At 56.8% G+C, this 20,799-nt stretch overlaps 4 protein-coding genes across 4 annotated transcripts; 2 read left to right on the forward strand and 2 right to left on the reverse strand.

The window, feature by feature from the left end:
• Positions 1–839: 839 nt before the first annotated feature.
• Positions 840–4,289, forward strand: NCLIV_009570 (conserved hypothetical protein; the record flags this gene model as incomplete). The annotated part of the gene is made up of 6 exons (XM_003880472.1): positions 840–914; positions 1,534–1,558; positions 2,608–2,755; positions 3,076–3,310; positions 3,701–3,863; positions 4,243–4,289. The coding sequence occupies 6 exons, from the start codon at positions 840–842 to the stop codon at positions 4,287–4,289; spliced, it is 693 nt and encodes a 230-aa protein (XP_003880521.1).
• Positions 4,290–4,890: 601 nt separating this feature from the next.
• NCLIV_009580 (uncharacterized protein) lies at positions 4,891–6,087 on the reverse strand (the record flags this gene model as incomplete). Its single annotated transcript, XM_003880473.1, has 1 exon — positions 4,891–6,087. One exon carries the CDS (start codon positions 6,085–6,087, stop codon positions 4,891–4,893), a length of 1,197 nt encoding a protein of 398 aa, XP_003880522.1.
• Positions 6,088–7,914: 1,827 nt separating this feature from the next.
• Positions 7,915–10,011, reverse strand: NCLIV_009590 (gi20748, related; the record flags this gene model as incomplete). Its single annotated transcript, XM_003880474.1, has 3 exons — positions 7,915–8,385; positions 8,853–9,299; positions 9,712–10,011. 3 exons carry the CDS (start codon positions 10,009–10,011, stop codon positions 7,915–7,917), a joined length of 1,218 nt encoding a protein of 405 aa, XP_003880523.1.
• Positions 10,012–14,164: 4,153 nt separating this feature from the next.
• NCLIV_009600 (uncharacterized protein) lies at positions 14,165–18,962 on the forward strand (the record flags this gene model as incomplete). The annotated part of the gene is made up of 4 exons (XM_003880475.1): positions 14,165–15,706; positions 15,827–16,889; positions 17,208–18,435; positions 18,713–18,962. The coding sequence occupies 4 exons, from the start codon at positions 14,165–14,167 to the stop codon at positions 18,960–18,962; spliced, it is 4,083 nt and encodes a 1,360-aa protein (XP_003880524.1).
• Positions 18,963–20,799: the final 1,837 nt, after the last annotated feature.

The raw sequence follows: 20,799 nt of genomic DNA on the forward strand, positions 1-20,799 counted from the left end.
CGTGCCAGAGGAAGGCGGTGCCGAAATGATGTAGATCTACAGCTAACGCAGACGTCGGTGGGGTAGTTAAATAGCTGCAGTTCCAGTTGCCCACACCTGGAGCTTTGCATTTTGCAATCCCCAAGAATACAGACCAGAGGGGCCAAAAAAGAATTCAATCCTGTACATCCCATTACACTAAACGGACGGAATCACCGAGTGATTGCTTTAGCATCGGGAGAGTACTGGTAGCAGTCTTGGGCCGCGAACGGTCTCAGCCCTGGCCCGAAGCAACGAGCAGGCCCACACACATAAGTCGGCAACAGCTGTACCGACCTAGCGAGCAGTTCTTGTGGGCGAAGGCGGAAAGAGACAAACCACCACGTGATGGGGTAGTGAGCCTCATCTCTACTGCCGGCCTCCACCACTGCAACCATACCGTTTGCGCTCCATCCCCAAGGGTACCCTCGGGACGAGCGCGCTGGTCTACAAGAGATAGCTTTCTTCCTTACACATGCATAGTACTAGAGTTGAGACAAGAAAGGCTTGTCGGAGCTGACAGAAACTCGTGAGGACAAATCGCAGTGAACAATGCTGAAGTAATAAATGCTGGAGTAAATTAACAAGCGAGCATCACGCCTTCATTGTAAGCTGGTGCATACAGATGTCGTCGTTTGGGGCAGCACGACCGTTGAATTTCAGAATGACGAGGCGGACGTGACGCGGTTAAAACCGGTTATTCTGTTAATGTAGTACAGTTTAGTTCCACGGGGGCTCTGGGTATTACCGGCACCCGGCGCATGGACTCCTGAAGGAAGCTGAAGCAGAATTGAATGACTCTCTGTTGCCACGAGCAAGAAATGGAAGTTCTGATGGGACACGTCGATTTGTCTTCGATCTATTGTGTCAAGAGCGATGCCACTTGCGAACGTTCGGTTGGTAGCATCTGGACTCCACAGCGGACACGGATTTCTCTTGGCGCTGTGTGCCGTGGGGGATGGGAAAAACGGCTTCACTCGTTGCCAGAGGAATAAACACCTGAAGATTGATGAATGCATCGGTCTTTTGACTTGCTGGTTACTTCTGCACTTCCTTGTATTTCAACGCCAGCTTGGCTCGTGAAGAAGGAAATGCACGCCACGTACAGAAACGGGTAAAAGAGGAGCGCCAACCTGCTGCACACAACTTTTTCTGTAGACCTGGAGGTCTGGTAACATAACAGCTTGTCTTTTTTGTAAGACGGCGGGGTTAGTTTCATGTTGCTCACTCTCCGTGTTCGCTGCCCACGGTTCCGTCTGTGCACGGGGACCGCGATTCCTGCTCTGGAGGCGCACACAGAGTCACAGCTAGTTCTAAGGAAACCAAAATGGCAACTAATTCGGTTCCATATCAACCCTGTGACGCCACTAAAGGTTGGAGATTGTCAATTTAAGCAACCCCCGATTTGCATGGCAAAGTTTTAGACATCTCTGCCTTCCCGTCAGGATGTCCATGTTGACTTTCAATGTTCCCCGTTTTCCTCCGGGGCTGTGTGCTTTTTTGTACGGGCTTCAGTTAATCGTCGGCGAGTCGGCTGCCGGTAAGTGCTCCACCTATACCGTTCCTAACAGATATCTAGCAGTGTCAAGCATTGGGGACCTTCGTGAGAATAACAGTTCGCTTTTGTTTAAAACGTGAATGCACTGTACCCTCTGAAACAATGACACTACGATAAAATTTCTGGATGGAGAAGCTGCACCTGGTTCGGCGCTATTTCATTTGAACCGTGTCTTTCGTTTGTGCCTAGTTAATAAAGGGTACCCGCTTGTGAACGTTTCTGTCCTACTTCAGGGATGTATCTCCCTCCTGAGCCGCCTTCTGATTTGGAAGACGCGCCACTGCCGGCAGACCATCGTGAATCGCCTACCGTACCTAACGCACCAGGAATGCCAACTGAGGGCTCATTTGAAGAAGCACTTGGACCCACTGAGCTTTTCTACCAGAGCGTTCCAAACGAAGGAGACGTGCAGCTGGTTGACGCTGTAAACAGGGCCATTTATCTGTCAATCTATCAAGGAACGGAGCAAGAGCGACTCGAGCGCTGGGAAAGCATGTGGCAACGTTACGAGGCTAAGGAGAGTGGCGTAAGCCATAGTGACTCTCTGCCCCCCTCCCACATGTGCTCTGCACCAACAGACTTTCCGTCGCCTGGAGAAGCTGTGGGATCATTTAAGGAGAGTGTTTTGGATCAAGAGGAGCTCCTGTACCTTTCAGATTTTAGCATGCCACCCTTCATCTACCTGAGTCATTCTCCTCCGCGTGGTCAAATACGTGTTGAAGACGTCAGATTCTCACCCGGTCAGAAGGAGGGAAAGGAGAATACAGCGGGCATTAACCCATGTAAAGAGCCGAAATCAGAATATGTGGCCCCGCGGCATCTTAGCGAGAGATCTCGTAAAATTAGCAAAGAGAGGTCCTGGTCCGAAATCACACACCAGCCGGTGAGGGGGGGACTTTTTATACGTGGACTTGCAGACTGTTATAGCTGCGTAGACTAACGCTCTGGAAGGCTTCGCTGGGCTGGCAACGGTACAACTCTTTCAGAGATTCATCCACACGAATATCATGTCCTGCCCCTGGCTTCCTCAGGACGCGGAGTGGAATCGCATGGCGTCCTGCGTGATTTGGTCGAGGAAATTATTGCACCTATGCTTACGAAGAAGTACAACGTCTCCGGTCTGGCAGCTAATTGGTCGTTTAGATATCCATCCTGCGACTTTAGAACCGCGGCTGACAGGTAAGTCAAAGCTCCTGTCAGCCGCATCCCTCGAAGCGGCTATGGCAAACCTATACCTCCCCTGTATCAGCATTAGGCCCACTGTACAGTAATGGCACGTCGCCTGACTGTCATGACCTTCTGGAATCTTCTTTGAGAAGCTCGGGCACATGCAGCTACAGCTGTCACGACTTTGTGAGCGCCCTACGTCAGCACGTCCCTTGCCTCTACCCTCGAGGCTGGACTCATCCATGACATTGCCTGCCTTACGATTCCAACTTGTCATCCTACTGATTTCCAACCGTCACAACTGCTGTGGCGATCGCTTTGTGCTCACGCAGTTTGTACTCCAACCGCGGCTCCATGTACGTGGGGCTGGCGACTCCTACTCCGTACATGAGCAAGTACTTCAAGGCAAGCTGCCCTGTCATGATGTATGGCATGATGAGCCTCATCAGTGGTTATTTAAGAGGCCCACGCGAAGGAGGAGTTGCATCCTGGAACAAACCTGACATTACCATCGGCACCGTTGCCTTTTTGCCGTATGGAAAGCTTGTCGCTGATCATCTTCCCAAAGTAAGACCTAGAAAAAGGCGCGCTTGAGCAACACAGTGCTTAAATTTTTTCTTTTATGGCCGCATTTCCCACATCAGCTCTCGTACTCGAACAGGGACAAGGGAGGGGGGTCATCTGCAGGTCTGGGCTTCTAGCTCCACCGCAATCGAGTCGTATTTGGCTATTGCTGTGGCTTACTTGGTCCAAGATGGCACACGCATTGATGATCTGGACAAGCAGCAGAACATATATCTAAAGATGGCCCACCATGTGCATGTTGCAAAGCACGTGTTCATAAGGGGTGTGCAACCGTGTACGAGCGTATGCATATCGATTGTTTGCTGTGAACACCTGATTTTTGCTTGCGTGATTTTTGTGCGCGCGATTGCGTCTTTCTGTGCACCTATGCAGGCAAGACTCCGTGTGTATACCACAACTGCGTATCTGATGGCAGCGGTATACAGCCGAGACGTGCACGGCTTTTTGTTGCCCTCGGACGCAGCCCGGGGTCTGCTGGCGTCAGGCGAGTTTTGCGCCGATTTGGAGGGAGGATGCAAAATCATTGGAAATATTGGTAGAAATGATAAGCCAATAGTGTTTCTTTTTCGAAAGTATCCTTTGGATGCCCCATACGTCAACACTTTCCTTGATGAGACATACAGTCCGATAAGCGACTGCCAGCAGGTTTTCCAGCCTTGACTGGTTTTCCTTCAGTGTGAACGCACCTGGAGGAGAGTTCTCTCATCTCCTCCCGGTGCTCGCCCATTTCCATGCTGTAAGGGTGAACACGGCCACAGACAGGTGTGCCCGTGACGGACTGCATGTGCCAAAAAAGTGCAATACATATCTGTACACGCATGTGGGCATGCGTACGCTGTGTACCTCGTGTATCAGAGACAGATTTCAATTGTCCAATATCGCAAGTCTGGATCCGTGGATTTTATCTTAAACAGTACCTATTCCAATGTTGACTTTTACACGTGTCATGCTGAAATTCTAGTTTGGAAGTCTGTCAAACAAGTGGAAACTTTATTTTGGTTGTCAGCAGCCTTAAATCACTTGAAGGAAGCAAAAAGGATATTATTATGCCGGCGCTGTCCCGTACGTCATCACAAGAGCTCGAAAGAACATGCTTGTGATGTACAAAGCCAAACGCAGCTTCTGTCATCCGCCAAACAATCATTCTCATGAACACCCATGCGTACCTCCGCTTAAGGCGTTTTTTAGCATTTCTAAACCTCGTTGCGGTGAACGACGCCAAAGGCACAATTCAAGAAAATGTGCCTTCGGTAACCCTAGTTTCACACGGAGGTACACACACACCTCGTCAACGGGCAAAAGGCGGGTTTCCTTGTCAGCGTGTCCACAAATGAACCATTCAGGATAAACGCTCCTGTCCTGATAACACCTCTGTGGGTGACAAGACACGAGCTTTCACGAACTGGTGACGTAGCCACGAGAAATTCTGTTGAGGTCGCGTCAATCGAGTGCCTCGCAACATGTGGTTCCCCAAGGCAACACTTCAGTGAGCACGTTCGGGGACGTCGCTAGTTATATGGGCCAGCCTACATCCCTAACGCACCCGTTCCCCGAAACCCCATTTACTTTCGTCTCCCAGGGTGAGGTTCCTGTTCCTCACCGTCGCCCAAGAGTAGGTGCTCTTCCTTCTTTTCCTTGTATTTCGCCCGTTGTTGGGCTTCCATGATATCGAGTTTCGTCCACTGCTCCTGAAGTTCTTCCCACTCTTTCTCGAGCCTCTGCCGATATCGAATGGCCAGATCTTTTGCCATCTGGAAACCATACGTGCCCACCCTGAAGTAACACTCGCATCGAACGAAGAAGTTTCGTTCGTGATTCCGCCGAGAGAATTGCACTCGCCACGCACCCTGGGGGTGCCATCGCACGCCCCTCTGGTGAGAAATGTATGCGTCCCAGTTGATGCGCTTTGCGGCCTCCTTGGCAGCGATTGTGTTGTTGTTCAAGAGTCTCTTCACCGTGCTGGTTGCAGTGAGGGAATGAGGAATTGGAGGCGGTCGCTGCTCAGAGGGAACATACGCTGTTTGAGCAGGGTGAAGGATGCGCATTTGATGCCGGCGCTTCTGAACTACACGCTGAGTTCCGAAGCTTCGACGGCCGAGCTGAGCACCCGCGACTCCGTTTCCGCAAACGGCTGGCACGAGAGGCCGACACGACGTGCAATGGAAATAACGCGGGTGCGTTCGTTCGCGCAGTTTTTGGCGAGATATTGCAGACGAGCCTTTGCTGGCTGGGACAGAACTTTCAGGAAAAAACCTCGAGCTGGCAGAGAAATCTGACAAGAGCGAATAGCGGCATGGAACGGATGGACGGGAGGGTTTCTCGCGAACCGTCGAGCGATAAACACCCGGGCGGGGACTGGAAGCAACGGTATCCCTTAGCTGTAGGCTGTAGTGAGGGCCCTCTCTCGGTTTTACACAGGAAGATGCGTATTTCATCGACAACGAAAGCTTTCCAGATGCGCAAGAATCTGAGGGAGAGCACCGATCTCCGTCAGCGCGGCGTCTAGACCTGCAGAATGCGCCGTTTCCTGCCGAGAAACAGTTGCTCTGGAAACCCCCGAAGACATCATTGCCGCTGCGGTTTTGCGCCTCAGGAATGCGCTCTGCTACAAGAGCGAGTCGAAATGGACCACGAGCGCTACACGGAATCGCCGCCCCCAATTTGGCGTGTCCCCCAAGACAAGACGAAGACTTCGACAGCGGCGCTGTGAAATCGTGACTTATTGCTGGGAGAACCTTGGACAAAGTCCGGACTGCCATTGTAACGGAAAAAGAGCGGTCCCAGAGATCCCCCCCGAGATTACGTTGAGCGAGAAATATCGCGAGAAAAGACACTTCCCTTGCACATGGTGCCGCCCATCTCCCCAACTGGGGCAGCGGCCCGACACGACACAACGCAATGGAAACGGTCGAGACAGGACTCGTTGTCGTAATTCAGACTCCGACAAACGTGGGGCAACGTCACCGCAGAATCGCACCGCTTTGACAGAAAACGCAAGGGACCGCGAGGAATTGCCGAGCCTGGGACCGCGAGCGTCCTGTGACATCAGTTCGGTCGTGTCGATACTGTTTCGTCTCGGGGACCGTGCGTCAGAAAAAAGTGAACCACGTCAATTGCAATCCGCTTTCGCCGCTTACAAGCTAGCCGCTGACCACAGATGCTGCCTGTGCGTGAAAAGAATCGGACGGTTTGTGCTTACACAACCACGAAAAAACGGCCGATGCATGCACACCTGCCGGCATGCAGCATCGCGAACAGACTGACTGCGCGAAGACTAGAATCTGGTCTCGCGAACCCAGTTTTCAAACTCCAGCAACAACCGGCTGCGCCAGGGCACGAGCTCCGTTTTACCAGCATATTGCGGGACGCCTGCGCTATAATGAACTCAACTCCAGTTTGCCCAAGAGGAATTTTGTTGAAAACGCTGCGAGATCTGAATGGACTCCGGCCTGCTTAGGGATGCTCTCCAGCGGTGCGGTACAGTCCCTCGGTACTCTAACGGCCTCACGAACGGGAGACCCAACACCAGAAGGCATCTGACGAATTTAGCCCCTTAACTCCGTGAACTTGACTGCTGCTAAAGCTAGCTCCAAATTCGACAAGCATTTCACAGCTAACCTCGTTTCTGCTGATCATTTTTGCAGCATTAATCAGTTCGAACTACCTTGCAAGAAGACACCCGATCGGGAGACACTCTGAAGCCACAGGTAACGCCGATTTCCCTCCGAGACCCGCTGTCCGTATCACACCGGGAACAACCGCCGATACCGTTCGCGCGAGATATTCAAGTTTTAAAGGGGGATACACAGGATGACACCCCCAATGGGGCGTCTGCATATCGTCAATGCATGCAAATCTACAAGAATACAGTGGAAACTCAAGAACGGGCTACCCTCGCGTGCATTGCTACCTAGCGATCCTGAGGTCCCAGGTTTCCTGGTGTTGGATAGATCTGTCGCGGACCCGAATCCTCTGAACCGCTCTTCATCTGAGGTGTTTTCTCGGAAACGAAAATGCAGCCCTATCCGCGCAAGCGGAAAAGCACTCAGCGTAAACAAACTAAAGCAGGCAACTAGTCTGCGTTTTCCAAGCTCCTTTCTGAACGCGCGAGTGCATCCCTCTACGGGCTGGCCCCCTGGACAAAAACGCCCCTTTCTTCTGTTGTCCATTCGAGGCTGCATCTCCAGTGCGGCCGATGCGGCTTTGCCCCTCGAGTCCCGTGTGAATCGTGTGATATGGATCGTCGCCAAAGTTCTGGGCGTTCACGCGGCCTCTTTCGCAAGTCTTCGGCCCATCACCGTTTCGGAAACAATACAGAAGAGCATGACGCCTATAAACTATTTTTCGAACCCCAGGAGTGCAGTAAGGCACTTGTGTGACCTCCCTCGGTGTGTGCAGATATCCAACCGCGCCTCTGAGCACGGTGGACAAAGAGCGAGAAACGTTACTGTCCCGTGCTCACACACGGTCCGCGCTCTCTTTACAAAACGAGCTGCTGCAGGCCATTGATTCACAGGAATTTGGGGAGTTGGAGGTTTTGTTCTTTGAAATCGTGATTGACGAACTTTTCTTGGGTTTCCCCTTTCTCAGCAAAGAAGCTCCTCTATGGACACAGCTGTGGCATCCGCATCCGCCGGCACCTGAGGCGTACTTTGAGGGGTTGCATGCGCAGGTTCCAATATGCTCGGGTTCCCCCCCTCGACGACAGGACAGTCTTGGTCCTTCACCCTCGACGAAGAGAATCCTCTTGAGAAGGGACATGGGCCGTGAGTCAATTCCAATCCAGAAGGTGAGTTAGGGATGGCACTGGCGGTTGCGGGCACCAGGGAAGGTGGACCAGCGAGCGTTCCGCAACTCGAGAGTCTGCCTTGAGAGTTCGCTCCACGGCAGGCCGCGTTCAGATCTCGCACCATGTTAACAATTTCAGTCGGAAGGAAACTCCACATCTGGTTTTGGAGCGCAGCCGCCAGGGCTTGGGAATCACCCGCCTTGTAAGCGTCCACTGTCTCGGCAGCCAGATGGAATTCTCGACTGCCCAAAAAGTTGCTTGCAAATGCCTGCATGTCGCAGCAGAACGAGAACGCCTGCGTTTCCACCTATGAGGCGGCAGAGCGCTTTGTTCTCTCGCCCCAACCACACAAAACACTACGGTTTGCATGTGCTCCCCGCAGTTCGAGGAACAGGACACGCGACGCCCCAAGAGGCAGGCGTCTGAACCTTTATTCCTACGCGAAGCTCACAGCCTCATCAGAAAGAGTGTCGCCACGTCCATGAGGGAGACAGACTCCTTCGTGCTCTCCCGCAGACAAAGTAACAGTGGAGCGAACCTCTGCCTGTCTGCCTGGACGCGTGGACACGGTTTGTGCGCGCCGCGCTACCCCACCAGAAAACCGACGCACTCATTCGTGACGGGTTTTAAAGCCGGGGATCTGTGTAGACATCGTAGCCTAACGCACACTTCTGTGCGTTCGTCGGACTGAAGATGCATGAATCCAAGGATGGATGCAAACACTGATGTCCTTACCACTTCGTCAGAGAGGGCGTTATCTGCTCTCACGGGATCATCCATGGTCAGGCAGACGATCACTTTGCTCATGGCGGCCTTGTAGATGCCGTTTTGCTGGCCCAGCCTGTGGAGCACTTTTACGTGCCTATCCAGTGCCTGAAGAAGCTCTGCGTGCATGCGTTCTCGCGCAAGGAGGCTAATGAGGTCCCGGTAAACCTCTGAAGCGTAATGCCACTTCTCGTCTTCCTCGTGTATGGACACACACTCGCTGAGGATCTCCGCAGCGCCACGGCCGTCGTTCTCGTTTTCCTCTTTGAACTTGGCAGCCTTCTGCAGGACGCGCACCGCCGCGTCGCCTTTGCCTCCGAGTCGATACCGATGCGCCGCTTCCCTTTGCAGGCGAATCACTTCCGAGAAATCCACTTTCAGTTGCCCCGGCTGGCTCGTGGACAGCAGAACAGCCATCTGACACACACACGGAAAACCGACGCTGCAACCAGCGGTACTGAGAAGGTTCGAGGCAAGGAGAACTCCGGGATCTGAGGCGGAGACAAAAAACTGAAGGAGGACAACCGAAAGCTGTGGAGAGCCCACTATTCCGGTGCCACACGCATGTCCCGGACTGCGAAAATGGGAAGGCGTTTACAAAGCCGAGTTGCGGAGTCTCCTGAAACGGCAAGGTGCGCAGCAGTTCGTCGTGACGCCACACAGCGTCACGTCAAGAGCTAAAAACATGGAATTTCATCGGACGGAAAACTGGCGGTTTCGTCCAACTTTTCGGGATGGGCTTCTGCTGGGACTGGCAGTGAACGCGTTGCACCGTAGACACTCTCGGAGAAACGGGCGGCTACACTCCTGAAGAAAAACCGAAAAATACCTGCTCGAGAGCCCGCGCCGTGCCAAAGGCATCTTGTTGCTTATCGCGAATTTCTACGACCTTTTGCCAGCAGTGCAGTGCCTGGGCAAGAGCCTGTTCGCTACGATCTTCTTGGAAACATTCGGCAGCAGCCTTGTACTCGAGTGCTGCGATATCGTAGTCTGGAGAGAATTTGAGCAGAAAGACAGAGGTTTTCAGCGCCTTTTCTGCTCGCTGACGGTGCTCTACTCCGTCGTCAAATTTCCGAGAACCAGGCGAGTCGTACTCCCGGAACCCACCCCGTCCCGACGCTCCTGACATCGCGAGATCGAAACCCGAAAGTATGTAGACGCTCGTGCAACGGGGAGGGGTATCAGCAGGAAACGCCTCGACGCGGGGAATGAGCGGTGGACTTGGACATCAAGGAAGGGGTTCGGTCGTCCCAGATCAGCGACGCACTCTCATGGGTTTCGAGCCGGGGAAGCCTCAAGTCCACACTTTTCACATGTCCCGCCGCGAAAAAAATTGAGGAGAACCGGCGTGTGTGTGCATCTGCCCGACAAAATGAGCAAAGGACTGGCAGTAGAACACGCACAGGGGTCGTTGCGCAGAAACCTCGTGACGGGAATGTATGCGAAGCAAAGAAGGCCACAGACAGCTGTAGCGCGATGTAATTACCGCCGTCCGCAACTTGGCATAACACCCGCACGCGATCGCGCACTTCGAAAAAGAGTGAATGGGAATTTCCCTTCAGTGACCATGAGAACGGGAGATGGGCAAACTGTAAATCGGGCCATGCGTAGTCACACGTGCTCACAATCGCACCGCAGGATTTCCGGCGCTGAGATCACAGGGGACAGTGCAGAGTCAGGCGCGCACTTTCAGGCTCACAAATCAAAAGTAAAACCTGTTGCAGATGGCGCCACATTTTTGTGACCGATATTCTGTGTACGTTGAGGTGTCTTCTAATGCCATCGACAGAGACCGCCCGGTGATCGACAAAAATGCATGCCAGAGACACAGCTACTGGGGAGGCTTTTTCATCCACCGTCGCAGTTCACCCGAAAATCGATGGGGTGGTCCGGATGTTCCAGGAGGCTGTGCCGAACGGGAACCCCAGTTAGAGTTAACGAGAAAACATCGAAATAAAAGCGCTCCCTGTAGCAGAGCCACTTGCCGCATTGAAATCGAAATCTGACGCCGAGCACGTTGCCTTCTGAGGTCGCAGAACCGCTACGAATGCTTGTCTAGAAGCGTGGATTTCAGCATCGAAATCACGCCAGTTCTGCATTTCCTTTCTTTACTTGGCACTGCTTGCGCCCCAGCCTCTTGCACATCCCGCTGAGAACGGCGGTGACCTTTAAGGGTAAGGGAAAAGTAGCCGTTTGGCCCACCGGCGGGGTCGGCACACTCCACTTCGACCGGCACTAGACCGCGGCGACACCATTTCGTCTGTTTCACAGATATGCATCGAGCCCCACATTCACAAAGGTTTTTTTTATCCTTCCAGTTCAGTGCGCGCTAGTAGACCTTTCTCGCGACTTTCTCCCGCTGTGGACTGTTGCCAGAGATCCAGGTTCAGCCGTTCTCTCCGGCGGGCGATGGGGCATGTGCCGACGGGGCGCCACTCTTGGCCGGGATTTTTGCGGTTGTGTTGACTTCTTGGAGCTGCCAGTTTCCATTAAGGCACTTTGTCTGAAATAAGGTGCCCGTGGTGTGCAGAGAAATCGAAAGAGATGCATTCACGTGGAACAGTTGCCAGCTTCGGTGTTCCATCTGCTCAACTGGAACCCTGCGGATTTCGGCGGCATCGGCTACGCGGTCCACGCGAGCGGCCTCAGAATCCGCCTGGCCTCGAGCATTCAGCAGTATCTGAAGTTTTCTGCTGTTTCGTTTGCGACTTTAGGTGGTCTGTTTTCCGTGTTTGTTTTCCTGAAAGCTGCGCTGCATGCTCGTGGCAAAAGCATGTGCACGCGACCGTGCAACAGTCCGAACCGTTTCGCTTCACCACTCTTCTGCTCGGCCACCGTGCCGTTGCCTCTCGGGGGTAGCCCCTCCGGCCTCTCCCGCTACCTGGCTGGCACAGATCCCTGCGTGAATGTGTATTGAAGAGGTTTTTGCACTGCAGGAATGAAGGTTTTTGGCCCATGTAGCGCCTCAGCAGTCGGAGAAGAACGGTCTGAAAAATGTGTCCCCCATCTACCTGCGACGACACCTTCTCTGCTGTTTCAGCCGCACGCGATCCGCGCCGCGTCGAGACCGTTTCCCCGTTTCTTCCCGAAACTGCCGCGGGCTCCTCGCCAAACTCACGCGCCCCACATCCTTTTCGCGGGCTGTGAGCGCGCAGTTGTTTGGGGCTTGACCCCTGGACCCGCCGCCTTATTTGCGGCTACAGGATCGACGGTAAATTTGTTTCGACTTTGAGTTTTCAGGCCACGGCGGTTTCCCCGCGAGCCATTCGGCGCGAGGAGGCCGTGCTGTGTCAGACGGATTGTCCTTTTTTACTTTTCACAGCCTTGTCTAGTTTTTTCCTCTGCAGAAAAATTCGCGGTGCGAGGGAATGTGAACAGGTGTCGGCGCTGCCTTCCCCCTCTCGCCGCTCGTGCGCCGGCGAATCGCCCTTCTTTCTCGGATTGGCGACCTTTCCTCCGGTAAAAAACGGCGATTTGCGGTATGCGGAGTCGATGCTCCAACATGACACCGCTCCATATCTGTTCCAATCCAACTGGGAACATAACCTTTTTCAACGTGAAGTGTGAGCAGGCGGGCGAGCGCCGCGCCCGGGAACTCCGGGCATACTTCACCTCAGGATCGGGCGGGTACACCCCACTCCAGGGGGTTGCACGAAGTCAAATTGCCTGAGATTGTGTGCTTGTAGATTTTTTTTGTCCCTAAAGATAATCTGTTCAGATAGACAGACCCTAGGTTCATGGGGCGTCATGCGCTGTGTCGTGGCGCCTCCGGCGGGTGACTGGCGAGCCGCGTGCCCCTCGAGGCCCAGGCCGAAGTTTCGTTTTGTCGCTTTAGAAGTCGCTCTTCCCTTTCCTCCGAATCCTCCGCTCCTCAGTTTGTTCTCGCCCCAAGAGTGCAGGTGACTCTCGATGCGTCGGCTCTATCGACTCCGCTTCTTTCTCGAGGGTGAACACCCTAAGTTTCTGCAGGCAGCTGCTGACCCGCAGCCAACCGCCCTTTTTCGAGAATTTTGCGCGGTGCCTTGCAAGTGTACTACAGTTCACCGATCCGTGTGAAGATTATGTTTCCATAGTTCCACATTCCCGTTCAGCCAGAGCGATGCGTTTGTGTTTCCGCATCGCGCCATCTTTTTCTGCAGATATGCATGTGCATTTTTCTCCGTGTCCAAGTACACCTGTATATGAGCATGCGACGATGTAGCACCATTTGGATACACGTGCTTACTGATCGCTTCTCGTTTGTTGCCAAAGATATCACGTGGAGGGGGGCGATGTTTCTCGACGGCCGTCGGGGCAGGATGCTATAAGGAAGCGCTCTCTGTCGCCAAAAATCTCTTCTGAAGGCTTTCTACCGCTGTGAAGGCCCCTTCGTCTTTTTCAAGGCAGCGCCTTTTGTCTGGCTTTGGAGCGCAGGTATCAGCAGACTTGTCGACTGGTTTTCGATGCGCCGAGACGTCCACCTGCGACGGACCTCCGCGTGTCTCCTTGTGAATCTATGTATACGTTTAGTCCACTCTCTGCTCTCTCGCCTATGCCGCCAAGGCTTGTTCCCGAATACTTCTGAGATCGTTTTTTCCGAGCTCCCTTCGCTTCTTCAGGTTCTAGGCTGCATGTGTTTTTGCAGTCGGTGTACAGCCTCTCGGATCCTCCATTCTGGGCGTCGCCTAATCCCCGTTTTACCTCGTTGGCCCGAAGTGGGCGACTCCCGGGCCCCTAGGTTTCCTGCGCTGCACGAGTCACTTCGACAGGAGAGCGCGACGCTGGCAGGAGCCGCGTAGTTCGTGATTCGAGGGCCCTCAGGGCGCCTGTCTCCTGTCCCCTCCGAGCCGTCTCAGAGAGGTCGTCTCCACGCCACATTGACAGCTTGGTTCGCAGGAGACACGAGGGGACGAAGGGGGATATGAGGTCGGCGTTGGGCAGCGTTTCGGACTTTAGACGAAATTCAATCTTTCGACTGCTTCAGAACGCTCGCTCAGACTGGCGGCAGCGTCTCCAGCAGCTCCGCCTCTTTCGCCTTCCTGCGCGTCCTGTCCCGCGCGCACGCGCCCGTCGACCTTTTCTTCCGCTGAGTCCTGTTCTGATCTCGTTTTTTCCTCGTCTGCAACGGCGGTCTTCCCAGCGACGCCTTCCAATCGTGTGCAGTCGCCCGAGCGAAGTCGGCTGAGAAGCCGAAGTCTCCAAAGCGCGTCCACAGCTGCGGCCTCTCCCTTCATCGGCACCGCCTCCCCTTTGCTACCTGACCTCCCAGGAGAGGCTTCGAAATCCGTCGACGCCGAGGGACGATGAACGCGCGGGAGAGAAGAAGGGGACGGTCTCTCCTCGAAGAGACGGAGGCTTCTGCGGCGTCTCTCACGCTTCGTCCGTCGCAAGCGACGAGTCCTCTTCTTCGTGCTCACGGCCTGACGTCTCCGCCCGCTGCCCCTGCCGCGTTTCTGCCGTCTGCGATGCGGACTCCATCGGAGAAGAAACATAGCAACGCGAATATGGAGGCGACAGAGACCGGGACGCTGTGTGCCGACGAAGCGGTGTCGCAGGAACCTGCGAGCGTCACGGAACTTGACGACGTTCAGTCCCCCTCAGAAGATGGGGGACTCTGCGAGACAACGGCGCAGACGGCCGCACTGGAGGAAGAGGAAGAGGAGTGTGAACCGCGAGAACTCGCGACCGAGGGCGAGACAGGCGGCCCGAGCGACGGTGTGCGGTTTGCTGGCGACGCAACCCGGACTGGAGAGGCGCGAAGCTCGGGCGAAGGCGAGACGCAGGGCCATGTCGATTTGAAGCCCGCGTCTGCGTCGCGTTTCCATTCGTACGCTGAACAGGACGTATGTGCGTGGGCCACCTCGATGCTTGCTCGCAACGAGCTGCGCAAGTTGAAGGCGGCTGCGCTGAAGCTCGAGGGCGACCGCATGCCGCGAAGCGATGTCGTCGGCCTCTACTTCAAGAAGCATCGTCCGTGCTGGTCTGTGGACTACCACACGCGCCAGGGAAAGAGGAAGACTGTGGAGTTTTTCGTGCCGGACCTTTCGCGGGAGACGATTGAACTCGTCCTCGTGCACGCAATCGAGTGCCGCAAGTACATGCCGCGCCGCTTCGACCAGGCCCCAGCGTTTGTCCCGGAGCCCGACGACACGACCTCGGGCATGCCCTACCGGTACGGCGCGCGGTTGCTGAGCCCGGAAGTGCTGGCCTGGGTCCGTGAAAACAACAACTCGGGGCGCAACTCCCAGCATGCGCACGGCCAAAGCAGTCGGCGAGGAGAAGGCGAGAAGGCAGGGAGCGAGAACGGATTGCCGTCCTGTCCAGCCGAGGGGACGTCTCTGCGCGGCCCCCGAGGCAACCTCGCGCGCCAGAGAGACTCCCGCTGGCAGGCCAAAGGCGCAGGCGGCCGCGCTGGCTCAGGGCTCGCCTCCAGTGAAGAGAAGGCTCCTCAAGACAGCGAAGCTGGATCCTCCGCGGGCGGCCTGCCTCGTCCCGGCGGTGTCTCGGCCTACGTCGACTGCAGCGCGAGACACGTGCCCGGTGGGGACTACCCGAGCCCCGCGCACCTCCCCCCCGGGCGGATCCCGGGGCCCCTGTCGGGGCCTCAGATGTTCGACCAAGGCCCAGGCATGCACGTTGCCGTGTGGCGAGAGGAACCACGCGAGGCTCCGCCGCAGGCCTTGCCCCCCACGTTCGCTGTGCCCCACGCGACCTCCTTCTCCCCTGCCGCAGGTTTCCATGATCGCAGAGAGGCGGCTGTAGAGTCGCATGGCGACCTGTACACGATGCGGCAATATCCGCCTCCGTACCCTTACGGGCCTGTTTCGCCTGAAGCGGCCGCGCCGGTGAGTATCCTTTAGACGCCCCCAAGGCGAAACGCGCCCGTCGGTCGAGACTGTTCGCTGCGGTGGTCTTGTGCTTCACGCCCTCGAACCGGTGTCTGTTCTTGTTTTCTTGTCTCTCAGGCGGTGTCAACTTTCCGCCACCCGCCGTTTGCGAACGGCTCAGGCTACGTGAACGGGCGAGCGCCCTGCGCCCCGCCTGAAGCGCACCGCCCGCAGTCGCCTTTCTGGGGCCCGCACACGGGGATCCCTGGAGAGGACAAGGACTGCCAAGTCATCGGGTGCACGGCCCCGACTGGGTCGCCGGCGCCCGGGCGAATGGCAAGCTTCGTGGGAAGCGGAACTGCGTTCGAGGGGGAAGGCCGACATCAGGGAGAAGCGCCGACTACTCAGGCGGAGCAGACCGCCAAGAGGCGGCGGGTCCAGGGAGACAGCGAAGGCGCCGGCAGGGCGGGTCCCGAAGCGCCTGGCAGCGACAGTCCCTTTGTAGGGCCCCCGATGTGCCTCCCCGCTCCCAGAGAGTGGCCGAGGAACGGCCAAGCTTTTGCGCAACCCGGGACCGGACCAGGCGCGTGCCCCGGCGCAGGGCTGGCCCCCGGCACGGAGGACGCGCGACGATCTCTTCACCTTTCGGCCTCGTATTCTTCGGCCTCGTTTTCTTCGGCCGAGTTCCCTTCCGTTCCGCCTCAGACTCCGCACGCAGCCTGCGTGCTGTCGGACGGCGACGCTTCTCGGAGCCAGGTGTCGGGAGCAGCGTCGGTGGGGTGCGCCTCTCCGCTCTCTCCGCCCTTCAGGGGAGAGGACGCTTCCGCGTGGGCCTCCAGAGAGCTTTTCGGCAGCCCTGAAGCGTTTCCCGAGAAACCGGGTCCCTTTGTGCCTGGGTCGGCGCTTCCACGGAGACAGTCAGTGGCCATCAGCGACGCAGGTCTCACTACGGCGTCGACCGCGTCGCCTTACCAGCATTCCTGCTGCAATTCAACGGTTGCTTCGTGCTCCCCGAAATCCGCTTCTCCCATGTCTCAGAGCGGATCCTTTCCCTGCGATTTCCAACAGGTGCCGCGAACGCGCTTCTCCATTCCAGGAGTTCAGACGCCCGATGATGTCGCCGTGGGGTGCCTTTCCAACCCTGGAGAGACGCCGGCGCAGCGGGCCGGCACCGAAGGAACGCTAAAGCCAGGAGAAGCAGGTGCGCTGGACTGACAAAAAACCCTGCCGGTGACGCAGGGACAGGCGAAAGCCGTATGATGTGCATGCTTTCGCCGAGTGCAGCGGCGCCTTGCTCACCCTCAGTTGCTGAAGCTAGCAACCGGTTCGCGTCCCTTCCGCTCATCCAAAACGGTGGCTGTTTCGCTTTTCAAGCGCGTGTCTGTGCAGCTGGATAAGTGTCTCTGAGTCTGCGGCGCCTCACGCTGTGTCGGCTGCATGCCACCCTCGCGCACATCCGCTGCCCGCTGCGCTCACGTTTGAATGTACCTTCTCTTCCCTTGCTCGGCTTGTTTCACAGGCCCCCTGACGCAGCCGCCAGGATGGCAACAGGACGCCTCTACTCCAGGTGCTGAGTTCTACGCACCTCGACCTTTCGGGAACGCCGCGCCTTCGCACAGTGTGTCTCCGAGGCCTGCGTGGCCGTACGGCACAGACCTAGGCGAAGGCGACTTTTCAAGTCCACGAGGGCAAGCGCCTCTCCCAGGCGGCTGTCCCTCGTCGCCTGTCTGGGGAGGGGGCCGCGGAGTCTGGAGCCGCTTTGAGGAAAGGCAGCTCTTGTGTCCTGTGGACGCGAGCGACGGAGTCGGGGAGAGAAATGCATGCATGGGCAGCAACCTACACGAGAGCTGTGGCGTGCAGGAGGCTACCCTGGACGGCAGTCGCGTAGGGCGTTCGGAATCCCCCGTTGGGCCTGCCGGGGCGGCAACTGGAGGGCCAGGGGACCGAAAGAGGCTTGGCGAGCCGGGGTCGTGGGGCGCGGGCGACAGAGGCGTCGGCGAGGACGCCCCCCGCAAGGACCACTTGCAAGACCACCTGATGTACGTTTCGGGGAACCGCGAGCTCGCGTGTTTAGAGGACAGCGCCGTGCTTCTGTCCTCGCCTCTGAATGAGGGCGTGCACCCCCTGGAAAAGACCAGTTCCGGCGCTTTCCCCGACTTGACTGCCTGGGTGGGGAGCCCGCCGCACGATGGCAGCTTTGTTCAGGAATTCGACATGTTCAGAGAACACGGGGACCCAGCGGGCGATGACGCGCTGGCTCTGTGGTCGAGTGGCGGGGCCTTTGGACAGCGCACCGACCCTCTTTCCCGCGATGACGAAAGGGAGCGGGAATTCTGGAAGAGCCAGCAGACGCCGTTCTGCGGCCCGCCAGCCTTCTGGTGCATCTTTCCTGTCGGGTACACCAGAGAGTATGACGTTATGGACATGGTGACTCTTCGCGATTTGAGCAACGTTGACACTCTCGTGTCTCGCCCGCTCCAGGGACCGCCGCCGTACGGAGGCTGCGCGGCGGGCAACGCCGAGGAGTCTCGGGGAACGGCCTTCCACGGGGGGGACGGCGCTGCGCTCTCCGCTGCTTCGAAGAAGGGGTACGAGTGCAGAGCCGAGGCACCGGCGGACGCTGCGACTGGCAAGGTCGAGGTGAAACACGGCGGAGGCAGGAGAAAGCACGTCGAGGAAGGGTCTCAGAGAAGTGGGCGAGAGAAAAAACTCGTGGAGGGGGCTGGTAACAGGCTACAGACTGCCTGGTAAAGCAGCGCATGCGACACGGCAGACAGGAAACAGACAGACAGGAAAGGATAACAGGAGGGCTCTAGGGCCAGGGGGGGGAGTAGAGCACACGAGCAACAGCCGAGCACAGGGGTCGGTGGAAGCAGACGAGACGGCGTCTCCGGGCCAAGAGCCGTGGAGACGGTCGAGCGTCGGCTGACACAGAGGTTTGGTTGTACCCCTTTTCTGGCGAGAGAGGGGTGCGGCAAGAGGGCAGGCTGACGGAGCAGTTCTCGATAGCCAGTGCTCTCTTAGGTCTCTGACTCACGACCACTCCTCTCCGTCGTCGTCCTGGCTCTCCTCGCACCCCCCCTACGGTTCGCTGAAGAGCCGTCCCCAGGGCGCGAACGAGGCAAAGGACTTGAAGCAGGGCGGTTCCACCCCGTGGGATGCGTCTTCGCGTCGAGCGGTCCCAGAGGGACCGCGTCCGACGTTTGTTGCAGGACGTCAACGCCTCTGCTCGAGTGGTGGGGAGGCGCGCTCGCTGAACGGCGCCGCCGCGTAGAGACAGGGTCGAGAATGCAGGAGGCTTCAGCGGCACAGAAGAGCTCCGTTCGAGCGCCGCGCGTTCGCGTTTGTGTCGGATGTGAGACACGCCCCCAGAGAGGACACGCAGGGAGCGGCGTGAAGCTCCGCGGGTCTGGGGGCCGTTACTGCAGAAAATGCGTGGTGCGAAAACGGACGACTGCGTTGGGGCCTTTTCGTTGAACGCTGACACTGTGTTGTCGGCAGTCGAGAATGTCAGGGACGTGATTGACGTTTGACTGAAGCCGCTGAGTGCCGGGCGGAGAGCAGGTCCCCAAAGTTTCTCGTGTTTGCGGACCCGTGACAATGCACTGGGGAGCGACTTCCAGTGTTGCGCGCCGCCAGCGTCAACATTTGGGAATGTTTATGCGAAGGCGTCACGTGGCGAGGGATTTAAATTCGCGCGTGAGTTTCCACGCATGTGATTCGATCGGAAGGCAGGTTTGCTCGCGGCAAGGCGCGTTCAGCCGTGCTCTCGGCTTAAGCGCAGCGAAACAGAGCCCCTTCATTTGAGGTGCGTTGCGCATCTGAGCTTCCTGACACGCGTTCCCGTGCAGCACTTGGATTTGCGAAACTACGGGAGGGAACGGATTCCAGTCTTGTTCTCTGTCACGCGTTTTGTTGGTTGGCTCTCTGGCGGATCCGAGGCGCAAACATTTGTCATTCCTTGTATAATCCGTGTCCCCCGGCGCTCACGAGGTCCGGGCCGGAGCAAACGCGTGCGTCTGACAAAAGGTCTGGTTCGTGTCGACGCCAGTGGTCGTCCCAGTTGCTCGGCGGCCCTCTTGGCCACGGCGATCGCTTGTGTACCGTTCTCGAACGGCCTGCAGCGCGTCGTGTGAGAAATGCGCCGGTGAAACAGCGAAAGCTGTGCTTCCCGTCTCTCCGCACTGCTCGCATGCACGCACAGGTGCTTCTTTAGTTCTTGAGGAAATCGTTCTCGTAGGACCAGTGTGGACACCTTTGCAGGCTTGGGGGTGCCGGTGAAGAGGGAGGGCACACAGGAACATGTGGCATGCGCACGCACCGGCGGTTAGGCAGTAGTGTGGCCTCCCAAGAGATCTCTTCCTTCCGGCTTTGTGCTCTCTCCATCTACAGAAATGAGACAAAGAGGAGAGTCGTAGTTTCCAGAAACACACACACTCACACGACTTTCTTCCTATTACTCAAGGTGACTCGGTGGTCGAGAGCGACGACGCAACGGGAAACATGCGGAGAGGGCAAGCTCAGGCAACTTTACTCGCGTAGCGATCTGAACACCCACCCTACGAATATCGGTGATTTGCCGCCAAAAGCATTGGAATTTCTAGTTCATGGTGAGTGTAGGAAAGTATGCAAGTCAGGAACCGTAGCTGAGTCGTGGGGAGGGGGGGGGGGGGCCTTCCATTCAACAGTTCCAGGTATTCGCGTGCAAAACCCTGCACGGACGTTGAGTCTGAAATGCGGGGACGAGCGCAGAAATCCGCGGACGTGTCTATGACAGAGTCGGCAAGTGTATGCCCAGGCACAGCTGCAAGGTGGGCAGCTGCCCGAGGAGCCTCCTCGGTTCGGGACACGGCCGAACCGACTCTACTTGCCGCGCTACGGGGTATACACTATCCTGTACTGGCGGGGCCAACGCAAGAGAGCGGGAGAATAAGGTCCAGTGTCAGACCGCTGGGTCCAGAGGCGCCTTGCGCCAAGAGGAAAGGAGAGCTAGCCCCTGCCTCACACAGCCACACCACGTCACAGCCTCCAGGGTGAGGCGCGCTCGCGCGTCATCACATGAAATCATCACCCTTGAGCAAAAACTCGCAGATCTCCGGGGGAACCGTACC

The sequence above is a fragment of the Neospora caninum genome, chromosome IV, assembly GCF_000208865.1.
Source record: "Neospora caninum Liverpool complete genome, chromosome IV".
NCBI lineage: Eukaryota > Apicomplexa > Conoidasida > Eucoccidiorida > Sarcocystidae > Neospora > Neospora caninum.